The sequence below is a fragment of the Plasmodium brasilianum genome, chromosome 9, assembly GCF_023973825.1.
Source record: "Plasmodium brasilianum strain Bolivian I chromosome 9, whole genome shotgun sequence".
Classification (NCBI taxonomy): Eukaryota; Apicomplexa; class Aconoidasida; order Haemosporida; family Plasmodiidae; genus Plasmodium; species Plasmodium brasilianum.
In genome coordinates this window covers 987,256-1,000,996 of record NC_090122.1, presented here as the reverse complement: position 1 = coordinate 1,000,996, position 13,741 = coordinate 987,256, and the positions used below count along the sequence as shown (strand labels likewise).

Here is a 13,741-nt window from a genome sequence, read left to right as displayed (position 1 = left end):
AATATAAAATTATAAATTATCAAATATACGTATAAAAAGGAAGGTATATATTATATATACGTGCATAATGATAAATGCACGTGTATAATTTTATGTATGTATGTACTACATACACGTACGAATTTACACGGAACATGTGTACGTTTTTGTAAAAAAATAAAAGTCGTTTTTGAGCATTTTTCGAATTTTTTGCATTTTGCTTATAATAAATAGTATACGCCCTCATTATAATTAAATTAAAATAAACCATTCACAACGTGCATAACATGTGAAAGTATATTTCCCTCCTTAATACAAAAAAAGATAATACGGGAAAATTATTCTGAAAAAATAATTTATTTTTTTATTTTGTCAAATGTTTATAGCTAGCTATTTTTTATTTTTTGTTATTTCAAATTATATTATTTTATATTATACTATATAATACTATATTATTTTATATTATACTACATAATACTATATTATTTTATATTATACTATATAATACTATATTATATTATTTTATATTATACTATATAATACTATATTATTTTATTTTGTATTATTATATTTTTTTTTTTTTTTCTGTAACTTTTTAACATGTGCACATAAATCATTTACGATTTTCATATAACGTCAACAGAGGGGTCCATAAGAAAATGAATATTTCTTTTCTTTTCTTTTTTTTATTGTAATTTCTGACGGAGCTAACGAACTTTTCTTTTCTTTTTTTTATTGTGATTTCTAACGGTTATAAAAATTATAGAATAAATTATTAAAAACAGAAAGAGACAAAATGAGAGTAAGTAAAAAATAAATAATGCCTTCTTCAGTTTCAGCCTCTCTTCAAACCTGCCAAAGGGAAAAGAAGTAAGTGGGTAAATAAATAACAATGTAGATGAACAAATAAACATTTAAGCATATAAACAATTAAGCATATAAACAATTAAGCAATATAAACAGTTAAGCATATAAACAATTAAGCAATATAAACAGTTAAGCATATAAACAATTAAGCATATAAACAATTAAGCAATATAAACAATTAAGCATATAAACAATTAAGCAATATAAACAGTTAAGCATATAAACAAATAAATAAACATTTAATAATACGCTTAAATAAACATAATACAAAAAAAAAAAAAAAAAAAAAAAAAAAAATTGTAACAATATGCGGACACGGGAGGAAGGATAAAAAAACAACCACTTAACACGAAAATATTTAATAGTACATGCGTATTTCGGTAAGACTTACTTGTTTATAATTAATATGGAGTCTGCAAAATAGTATAATGCATTGATTATAGCCGTAATTTCATTCCGTTCCAACGACCCAATGTGTTCATAACTTACTCCCTCCTAAATAGGAAAATGCAAACATAAGGATGTATTTTTATATATTAACAAACAAGCATTTTAATGTTATATAACCTTAACGGTTTTATCATTTTAGTACAGTGCCTTTTAAAGAACAACGACGTGTAAGATGATAAAAACACGCAGTTCAACTTGCGGCATGCGGATATATATATATATATATATATATATAAGCACTTATATGTGCACATATGAGGTTATATATGTTTCCTTTTGGCTGCAATTTTTTTTTTTTTTTTTTACCACTAATGCAATTTGCAAAGCAGTTGTCTTTAACTTTCCGTGTAGTCTACATTTTACGCAGGGTACACAATCTAAGATATTGGTTATGTTCATAAACTTTGACAATATTTCTTTTCCATGCGTCGGAAATATTGGCTCTAGGAACTCTTCAGATAAGCATGAATGATAACCTTGCTCTAATAAATCATTTAACAGTTTAATAGCCTCCTTATCGTTTTCCTCAAATCCTACAAGGTGCAAAGTAATGTTTAATGGGGTGGAGGTGGAGGGTTTTATATTAACATATATATGCAAGGGTATATATACATAAGTACGAGTATAAAAATATATACATACACATATATGCATATATCCACAGCGTGCGCAGACGCGTTAATGTTACATATAATACATGAAGACACACACTTAAAAGACAATTTAACGAACTCAAAGGAGTGTAATGAAAAAAAAAAAAAAAAAAAAAATTATGCTGTTTAAATGTGCACAAACACATACTCTGTTTGCATATTTTTTCTTCCTTTTTTCTTTTTTTCTCACCCGAATTGCATTTGCACTGCCGGAAGAGCGACTTCAGACGGCACAGAGCCCTCAAAAGTATTGCAAATGTAAAGTATAAATTTTCAATTCTATCTGGATGTAACGCTATTTTCTCTTTAAAAAATGTTATATTATAATCATAGTTAATATTCTTAAAGTAGTCATTCTTTATTGAATTATCCTTGTACATTTCACCAAAAACAAAATCATTTTTCAAATAATAATATTCCGAAGATAATACTGCTATGTTTGATTGCATCCCAGATATTATTTTGTAAAAACTATTCATTTCTTTACATTCATTTTCGGAATGTTGAAAACAGTTTTCTTTATAAATCATATTCCTACAAATGGTCAATTTGACAAAGAATTAAAAATTATGAATGATAGTAATGATGAATTGATAAGATGAGGGAAGATAGGAGAGTGAAAATAAAAGCGGCAAAATGGAAGGACAAAATAAAAAAAAAAAAAATAAATACATCAGGGTCGCATAATATTCATTGGCCTCCGTCCATACACACACAGAAATAAATGGAGTGGTGAACAAATAGATTGACAAATGGAGAAATAAACGTGAGAACGTTACAAAAATAAAAAACAAGTGTGCACAAATCCGTCATGCGCTTTCACTATTCATTTATGTATTTCAACTAATATATCGTGCACTAACCATATATTTTTGCCCTCGTAGTCCGTAAAAGAGGGAGAGTTGAATACTAAATCAACGTAAGAAATGAAGCCTTCATTTGATGGTGCATATATTCCTAATATGTCTTTGTATAATTTACTTTCTGTAAATGTCTTTTTTAAATCTTCATTGGATAGTTTGTCTTCTATTATTTCTATTTCGTTTGTTCTAAAATTGTAGGGTATATCATCATTTTCACATTCACATACATTACACTTTTTCAATTCTTTACATTTTTCATTTACTTTTAAAAATTTACAACTCAAATGTAAATTAACCTTAAAAATTCGAAAATAATCTTTCTGTTTTAATTCTTTTAAAATAGGATATATTTTGTATGCATCCTTTTCAATATCTTGTACATGTAAACCTAACAACTTTTCATTATTTATATAACTGGATGGGAATTTTATTTCAAATATATTGAAATATAATAATATTTCATTAAAGTGTTCATTGATTTTTTCACGATAGGATATAAAAAAATCAAAATATCTTGTCTTCAAAAAAGCGCAAAAAAGTATAAGCGCCAGGAAAAAAGACACGATCGATATTTTCATTTTTCAAAACATTTAAATGCGGAAGAAAAAAAAAATATATACATATACATACATGTACATACATACATATACAAACATATACATACATACATATACAGACCTATGGGTATAATGTGTGTGTATTTTACTTATGGGAAAAAATTACAAAATTCCGCAAGTACGTGAAAACATATTGGCTCCGTTACAACAAATGTTTATTTATAATACGTCAAGTATGAATTATTGCTGCGCATTATATACCATGAATAAAGAAATAATGTATGAAGGGGGAAGATATATATGTGTAGTACATATCATATATATACGTATATATATGTACATATACGTACATATACACATACAAACACAACATACGGAAGTAGCAGTAAAAGACACTTTAACGTATATTTTCTCTATATTTTATAGTGAAAAGAGGAAAAGAAAAATATAACGATTAAATGAAAGAATAATGCACTAAAAAAAAAGAAACATCAAAGACGGAAAACAAAAAAAAGAAGAGAACAATGAAAGGAAGGACGAAAAAGAAAAGTATGCCAATAGGCAAAAGTAACAAGGTGCTATATATTAATGGAAAAAGTACAAAAAAAAATTTATAAAATTTTGGTAAGATACAGTAATATTTAGTATCACTTTGTAATGTATATAGTAACATATCGTAGCATATGTTACAATAATATTACAACACAAATGTAAGCACTAAAACTTAAGCAAATAGATGGAGCTACGATATGTACACTATAAACATGTAGAGTTATTAGTACTACATACACGTAGCATAGCCATGTACATATAATGTAATTTATATACATATGTAAATGTATTTATATATATATATATATATATATATATATATGAAGGCGCAAAACATGGACACTCCTACAGCTTGGTATAAAGCGTTTTAAATTGTATATGCAAAATACTCATATATACATATATAATGACAGGTATATTTTAAACAATCAATCACAAAAAGTTTAAAAAAATAAATAATTGCAAAATTATAAAAAATTAGTGAATGGTATTACATATATATAAAATGTATATACAGATATATCATAATAATGCTAAACTGAACAAATAATAGAAAAAATATGGAAGAAACAAGGGCTACATTATATATATATATATATGTACATACCCTAAGATGTAAATATATATGTATACCTATATGCATACATATATGGTAATATATATAATAAATATATTAGTATTCATGCAGCTATTTGGATAAATTCACATTTTTGTTTTAAAATTTGTTAATTTGAATTTGAACATATTTTTTTTTTTTTTTGGAAACCCCAATGGACTATCGGCAGTTTTTTTGTTTTAATTTTTTTCTACTTATTTTTTTCTTTTTATATTTTTTCGCTTATTTTTTTGTCATTTTGCGTTTTATTTTTTCAGTTACTTTTTAATTTTTTTTAATTATTTATTTTTTTTTTTTTTTTATTTATTTTTCCTACGTTTTTTTAGTTATTTTAAGTTCATTTTTTTTAATATTCTTTTATTTTTTGCAGTCCTCGTTCGGTTATTTTTTTCTGCGTATTTTTTTATTTAATTTTATTATCTCGTTATATTTCGTTATATTTCGTTTTTCTTCGTTTTTCTTCGTTTTCTTTCGTTTTCTTTCGTTTTCTTTCGTTTTCTTTCGTTTTTCTTCGTTTTTCTTCGTTTTCTTTCGTTTTCTTTCGTTTTCTTTCGTTTTCTTTCGTTTTTCTTCGTTTTCTTTCGTTTTTCTTCGTTTTCTTTCGTTTTTCTTCGTTTTCTTTCGTTTTTCTTCGTTTTCTTTCGTTTTTCTTCGTTTTCTTTCGTTTTTCTTCTTTTATTTCGTTATATTTCGTTATATTTTGTATTATTTTTTTTTTGAAAGTAGTAATATTTTTTGGCCGCAGAAATTGGAAAGGATGACTTTAACATGAATATGTAGTTAACATTATGAATATGTAATATACAGTAATGTATTACATATATATATATATATATATGAGTATTCTATGTATTATATGTTTAAGCAAAATTTATTACTACAAAATATTTTGCTATATATATCAACCCATATAAATTATATATCATTGTAGATCATTAGACTTTTTAAAGAAACAAACGTTTTAAGGGGGGAGGCGTATTTTGCTGTTATATTTTAATTAAGAAAAAGTGAAGATATACGTGGTAGTACGTTTGTATGCTTGTATGTATGTACATATATGTATATACGCTTGTATGTATGCATAATATATGTACGCATGTATCATGTATGCTTGTATGCGCATATATTACATTATGTACATATTTCTATATACATTAAAATATATGCACAAGGTTGCACAAAAAATAAAAGGGATTAGTTTAAAAGTAAAATTAAAAAAGATTATTATTATTTTAATTATTATTATTTTTATTATTTTTATTATTATTATTTTTATTATTATTTTTATTATTATTATTATTATTCTTATTATTCTTATTCTTATTATTCTTATTATTATTCTTATTATTCTTATTATTCTTCTTCTTATTATTATTATTATTATTATTATTATTTTTATAATAATTATTATTATTATTCCAAAAACACTTTGGATGTTCTATAATAAAATGGTAATATTATAATGTAACATATACTTAAGACAAAAAAGGCAAAATGATAATACATACAAATAACAGGGTGGTGACGAGGCGAAAAAAAAAAAAATAATTATATAATATAAAAATAAAAAAAAAATACGATAAGGTAAAATAAATTAAAAATAAAGTAAAAATATCAGTATCAATCTACGTACAAATAAATCCAAGTAAAACTTTTATACAATTCTTAAAAATAGATCTAAAGTTAGCTTAAACAATTTTATATTAACATTTGCTCAATTAAATCTTTTAATTCGGTTATTTGTGTTTCCAATGGAGAACCGTCTTTTGTTGTTATGGATGTAGCTATAACGGATCTTGAAATTCCGCATGCTCTACCTAACGCCATCTTACTTCTAACATAAACGTAGGGGGTATTCTACGGGGGAGAAAGGGGAAAAAAAAAAAAAAAAAAAAAAATGAAATAAAATAAAATACGAAAAAGGAAATACGAAATGAAAAAAAAAAAACAATGTTCTCTGTAGCACAGATTTGGAAAAGTAATATGATGAGACCCATCACAAAAATGATTTTAACAAAACTGTAATATGTTTGATCTTGTTTAAATAGTTCAAGCGAACTATTGGTTACTCTACTCTTCCTTCTTCATGTGATCGAAAATATTTTACGTAAAAAAAAAAAAAAAAAAAAAAAAAAAAAAAAAAATCTTTACCTTATCCTCACAAACTAGCGGAATATGTGAAATGATTTCCAACGGCTTAGCATCTGCGGCTAGAACTACTAACTCAGATATACCTTTGTGTAAACTCTTAACGGCTACATAACACGGATAATATTATATACAAATATGATGTTATATAAAGAGTAAGTATGAAGTGATAACATATATAGTTATTAGGTGTCTCCTTTATATGTATTTACGTACGAAGATTTGCCTCCCTATATACATATATACACATATATATACATATATACACATATATATACATATATATACATATATACACATATATATACATATATATACATATATACACATATATATACATATATACACATATATACACACATATACACATATATACACATATATACACATATATACACATATATACACATATATACACATATATATACATATATACACATATATATACATATATACACATATATACACATACATACACATATATACACATATATACACATATATACACATATATACACATATATACACATATATACACATATATACACATATATACACATATATATACATATATACACATATATATACATATATACACATATATACACATACATACACATATATACACATATATACACATATATACACATATATACACACATATGTGTGCAACTTTTTAAGTCACTGGACACCCCATAAAACAGGGACGATGCAGTTTTTTCTGCGTTTTGTTATTTTTTCATTTTAATCTTTCTCATTTTTTCTGTTTTATTTTTTCTCTTTTTTTTTTTTTCTTTTTACTTTCATTTGCTCCTTTCCTCAACTGTCTATATACTGTGGCCCTCTGAACAACATCCAAAATTTGATTTGTTAATTCTGGTGAAGCTAATGGAAAAATTTTTGCATTTATTTCTTCTTTTTCCTGAACGTTCATGTTATTTACAATTTCTGTTGATACTAATGTGTTTGCCATTCTTTAAAGGAATGCGATCAAAAAGGTGGGGACGAGCAGGTACGAAAACACGTGTACATATAAAGGGGTACGTGTTGTATATATGTATGTAAATATAATAAATACTACATATATGTATATTATATATATATGCCACTAAGCAAATCTATTACAACTTATTTGTTCCGTCCAGTAGGCTACTCCATATATATATATATATATATATATATGTATGTATTATATTTACGTTCTTCCGTTGATATATGTATGCTGTATATATTAATTAAAAAATAAAATAACTTTCAACATATCTTAAAAAACGCATATATAAATTAAGCAATTTATGTTATTAAAGATCATCAATAAGAATACTTTTTTGATGCTAAGAATTCTCTACTGTATCATTATTATTATTATTTTTTTGCCACTATTTGGTCATAATTTACCCCTCGTCGGGCTTTTTCTAGCCGTCCGTATATATATATTTTTATATACCTTTCTCTTATGTGCTACGCTTATGCGTACAATGTACATTTTATCTTTCTGCTCAAACTGAACGCTGCATGTAGTTACATAAACAATATATATGTACGTGAAAATGTAGTATACAAGTACGTATATATATATATATATATATATATATTTTTTTTTGTGCCTTATTTTTGTACGTATAAATTTACGCCTGTTCGTTCTTACATTATTCAAAATGTACAATTTTTTAAACAGTAAAGTATGCGCCTTTTTTAAAAATTTACCACAAAAAAAGGCACTATGCTATTTTAACAAGAATGCAAAAGGAAAGATGATTTTTTTTTTTTTTTTGCTAAATTATTTTTACTTTTTTGCTGAATTATTTTTACTTTTTTGCTAAATTATTTTTACTTTTTTGCTAAATTATTTTTACTTTTTTGCTAAATTATTTTTACCTTTTTCTGCTAAGTTATTTTTATTTTTTTCTGCTAAGTTATTTTAAATTTTTTTCGCTTAATTTTTTTTTTTTTTTTTTCCTCTTTCGAAGTAAACTTCAAGTTGGAGCTTCGAATCAAATTACATGCAAAGCGTTAATTTTAAAATAAAATAAAATAAAATTGCATTCTACAAAGATTAGCCGAAAATTCTCGTCCTCTATATGATTTTAAAATAAAATTATAGTTAAAATATATGTACGCAAGCATACGGAGCGAATAGAACATTTATGCAAAACTGCTACATGCATATATATATGTATATATATATGTATTATATATATGTCCTATATGCGGACTGGTGTACCTAATTTTTTTTGAAAAATTAGTCGCTTTCAATTTTTGGAGCCCCTTTATATTTAAAACTACTGAAAATATCTACGCCCATAAACAAATGTGAAAAAGAGGAATGAACATATGTTATAATTACTATATGTTATACTCAACTTGATGTTATATTGTTGTAGGCAAAATTATATCTCATTATTTAAAAAAAAAAAAAAAAAAAAAAAAAAAAAGGATACAACATATTGACGTAAAACACTATTTGTGCATAAAAAAAAAAAAATAAACCCATATTGTGTTCATAACACTATCGATACAGTGGCAAATATTTAGTGTCAAAGCAACACTGATCATGCACGAGATAAGGTCAAACAATTCATTTGTACGCACATATGTGCAAACATATACAAATACATTCACGTACAAATATGTTCACATACAATTGTATGCACATATGTATGTAAATTCCACGTGAGTACAAAAAAAAAAAAAGGAATCAGTAAGGCGATTTTCTCTTATTTTAAAACCCCTATAGTTATATTTTCTACTCAAGTATGCAGTGTAAAGTATACGTATAGCTTAGAGTTCATAGAGCACTTATGAAGTAATATATAACAGTGCTAATAAAAACGAAAAAAAGTGTAACACGTAAAAGCGTTCAGATGTCGAGCGAGCATGTGTTCATCGGGTGCATAACACAAAATCGCGAACAAAAAAAGGGGAAGGTCAAAATGTTTACACCTACATACATAAGTACGTGCATATACATACATACACGAACGCATGCTATGTGCGTGCTCCCGTTCCCTCCCCCTTTTCCCCCACGCTCAGTCGTAGAAGCCGAGAAACTGATCGTCCAGAACACCAAAACCGTTAAAGAGATAGTGAACGGTAATATCTTTGAAAAACATATTTTTAATTATTTGAGGGGTTAATATAAAATATTGTGGTTTTGAATGATAATTAATTTTAATATATTTGTACTGGTAATCATGAAGGAAATGTTGTTTGTACATGGTGGGATTTGACAAACAGGAGAGCAACTCAAAAATTCTCTTTTCATTAGTTTGATCAAGTCCTTGATTTAGTTCATCTAGAACGTAGAAGCCATTCTTTGTTAACTTTTGAATTGACAGTATATACAACATGGTTGTTAAGGATCGTTCACCACCTGACTGATGCGATATGGATAATAACAAAAAGGGGGCGTTCGTTTTAAATTTAACTTTAATGAATAATTGACACTTTTCATAAAAATCATTTTTTTTTATTAATTCTATTCGACCATCATAATTTGAATTTATAAAATTCATAAATTTTTGAAAATTATAATTTAAAAAAATAATATATTCATTTATTTGATTAACCCAATTGGGTAATACGAACTGAGTTTGTTTATCATAATTTTCTAATTTTTTTTTTAAAAAATGGATTTCTTTTTTTTTATTTTCAATACTTTCTTTATGTCTTTCGACAGATACTACAAGCATGTTATACTTTTCTTCACTTTTGTCTAAATTATTATATATTTTTTGTTGTATTAAACACTCTTGTAATTTTTTTTCTAATTCTTCAAAAGACAAATGTATATCTTTCAATGCATTTATCTCTTCTTTTGTTAGTTCTTTTTTTTGCACTTTGATTAGCTGCTCTAACTCGTTTATATCATGTAAGCAGGATGTGTATTTTGTCTTTTCCAGCTCAATGCTATTTTTTAATGTTTGATGTTTTTCCTCGTTCTCTGAATTTTCATTTTTTATAATAGTTAAGTACCGTTTCCATTGTGTTATCTTGTGTGATAAGGTAAATACCTCCTTATCATATACTCTATGTTCTTTTAATATAGTAAAGTACGTATCACAAATGTTTATTTTCTTTTCATTTAATATATTAATATTTTTTGTTACTCTATTTCGTTTTTCATCAATTACATTTTCTCCTTTCAAATACAAATTCAAATTTTCCTCTAACGTGTTTAACTCTTTCTTAAGCAAATTGAATTTATTTTTTTTTAAATTTATTTCACTTTTCTCTAAAATTATTTTATTATATTCATCATTTTTATCCCTTTTTGTTTTTTCAAATTCTTGAAAAGTTTGTTGCAATTTTTGTAACTCTTCCTCACATTTGTCTTTCTTTTCGTTTAAATTATTTAAATCTTTTTTTACATCGTTATTGATATAATATAGAATTTTGCATTTCTTATCAATAAAGGAAAAGTTATCGATAAAAATATTTTTATCGTATGTACTTATTTTGTATCTATGCACATTGTTATCACAAAAATAAAGCAAACTACTTACATCTTCATTCAACTGCTTTGTAATTTCTTTTATCATAAAATTGTTAAACTCATTTATTTCGTTTGTTCCTTTATTTTTTAGAGTATTTCCTCTTACAATAAAGGCAATATTTATTGGTAAGAAATTTATTAACCCATTTTTTACGACTTCCGGGCTATCAAATAATTCGTATAAAAAATATTCCACTCCTCTTTTTTTCATTTCATATGTTACATAACAATATTTATGATTTTCCCTTGAAACAGTTATTACAGATAGTTTATATTTTTTATACAATGCTTCTAACAAATCTTTGTTTTCCTTTTGAATTAATAAAAAACTATTGAAATATTTTTTTAAAAAAAATTCCACCACATAATCAAACTGCGGCTGAATACATTTAATATATTTACAAAGAGGACCATATAAAATATTTTTTTTTGATAACTCCTCCATAATTTCGTTGTTTAATTCATTTTGGCTAGCTATCTTTGATTCATCATATTTTTTTTTTAAATTTTCTAGAAAGTGATCACTTAATAAATTATATGTTTTAACAATATTTTTTATGTTTTTTTTATAGTTCATAATTCTTTCTCTTAATGTAAACTCGATGTTATTTAGAAATTTCTCTTCTTGTATGTTTTGATAATTTTGTCTTTTCTTTAATTTGTCAACAAGTGAGTTGTGTTCAGATTGTAACGTATATTTTTTCATTAACAATTGTTTGTTCTGATTCGACAATTCTTTTAGTTCTACTTCCAACAAAATTTGTCTCTTTTGAGTATCTTTACTATATTTCTGTTTCTCTTTAAAAAATGCTTCAATTCGTTGCATTTCTTCTTTTACCTCTTTTTTCTTTTTTTCTAAATCTTTTATATACTCCTTATTTTCACACATATTTTGTACAGTATCCTCCATAACCTTTTCTTCTTTTAAAATTTCTTTTTCTATTTCTTCGAATTTTATTTTCATCTTAATGTATTCATTGACTGCTTCTCTGATTTTTTTCTTTCTATCCGTATATTCTATTGACAAACTATTTATTACCTTGTGGCATTTTTCTAATTCAGATAAATAAAATCTCAGTGTATTAAAATGAGTATCTTTCTCTTTAACTAAAGTATCAATCCGTTCCTTTAGTTTTTTTAACTGCTCTTTCTTCATACTCATAGCTAACATAGACTTTTTTACCCTGTACAGTTTAGCAGTAGCAAGTATGCTTTTCAAGTTTTCAAATTTCGCTATTTTTTCTTGTAAATCGGTTACTAGTTTTTCCTCTTCCTTAATTTCGTGTTCATACATCTGAACCCGAGTTTCATCATCTTTTTTTTCTTGTACTATTTTTTTTAAATAGTTATAATCATCCAATAATTTTTTATCAATAGCTAGTAGTGTACATTCAAATAGTTCCTCAGGAGTGAGCCTTGAAAATTTGCTTACATTTTCTTGAGGCATAAAGGTAATCAAATTATCTAAATTTAAATTAAATTCCTTTTGCATATCTAATATATTTATATAGTTTACTTTTGTGTTATTAATAAACCAAAAACTTTTAACTTTATTGTCTATAATATTCATTATTCTTTTTATACATATATTACTTAATTCATTACATTTTAACACTATTTCTATATAGCTTTTTTTTTCTCCTTTTTTAATAAAATTAATTAATTCTTTATTTCTTGATAGAACATTAGAGTTATATCCTAACCCGAACACTAACGCACATACGATGGAAGATTTACCACTAGCATTTGCTGCAGCAATTAAATTTATTCCTTCTTGTGCTTTTAACTTTATTGGTCCACTAAACACCATCCAGTTGTATACAGTTATTTCAATAACTGCTCCTTTCTTTAAATTTTTAAAACATTCAGTGCTATCATCTAAATAATTCCTGTTCATCTGGGTAGACCTTGCATTTCTGCCAGTTCTCCTTCTATCATTCATGTTACTATCATTAGCATTACTACATTTATCATAACCCTTCTCATCATCGATTGATATAATATCACTGTTCACATGATTTATTTCTGTCTTTACATTAAAATTATCCCTATTTTTATTAGATGTATTGCTTTTCTTCTTATTCGAAACTTTTTCTGGTTTAACTAATTTCCTCTTATTAGAAAATGCCATTTCTGAGAAGCCTTTGCCTTATCATTTTTTTTTTTTTTTTGCTAATTCGTTCCACAGAACTCTAAACATTATGTATTGTGTTTCTACTGTGTAAACACCCCCACTACGTGATTAAGAATATATCTTAAAAATATGCACGCGTGCATGTATACATACATACGTACATATATATATATATATATATATATATATATATATATATATATTAGTGTGTGGACATGTACGCGCGTGGGCAATTTTCAGTGTTATGAACAATATACGGGGGAAAGAAGGATTTTCCCGCTTCTTTCGTGTTTTCCGTTTCTTTCGCTTTCTTGTATATTATTTTCTATTACTCCGCTTTCTATGGTACACATTCCTATTTTATATATATACACACTTACACACAAAACTTTATGCAAACGGAGCTGCAGGTCGAACAAAATATGTA

General features: G+C 25.5%; 3 protein-coding genes across 3 annotated transcripts; all 3 read right to left on the bottom strand.

Annotated features, from left to right (window-relative positions):
* Positions 1 to 686: 686 nt before the first annotated feature.
* Positions 687 to 3,390, bottom strand: MKS88_002838 (endoplasmic reticulum oxidoreductin; the record flags this gene model as incomplete). Its single annotated transcript, XM_067215881.1, has 5 exons — positions 687 to 831; positions 1,238 to 1,341; positions 1,603 to 1,829; positions 2,140 to 2,483; positions 2,813 to 3,390. 5 exons carry the CDS (start codon positions 3,388 to 3,390, stop codon positions 687 to 689), a joined length of 1,398 nt encoding a protein of 465 aa, XP_067073415.1.
* A 2,379-nt stretch (positions 3,391 to 5,769) lies between these two features.
* Positions 5,770 to 7,658, bottom strand: MKS88_002837 (13 kDa ribonucleoprotein-associated protein; the record flags this gene model as incomplete). Its single annotated transcript, XM_067215880.1, has 4 exons — positions 5,770 to 5,975; positions 6,298 to 6,394; positions 6,689 to 6,792; positions 7,487 to 7,658. 4 exons carry the CDS (start codon positions 7,656 to 7,658, stop codon positions 5,770 to 5,772), a joined length of 579 nt encoding a protein of 192 aa, XP_067073414.1.
* Positions 7,659 to 9,714: 2,056 nt separating this feature from the next.
* Positions 9,715 to 13,311, bottom strand: MKS88_002836 (structural maintenance of chromosomes protein 5; the record flags this gene model as incomplete). The annotated part of the gene is made up of 1 exon (XM_067215878.1): positions 9,715 to 13,311. The coding sequence occupies one exon, from the start codon at positions 13,309 to 13,311 to the stop codon at positions 9,715 to 9,717; it is 3,597 nt and encodes a 1,198-aa protein (XP_067073413.1).
* Between the last annotated feature and the right edge of the window lie 430 nt (positions 13,312 to 13,741).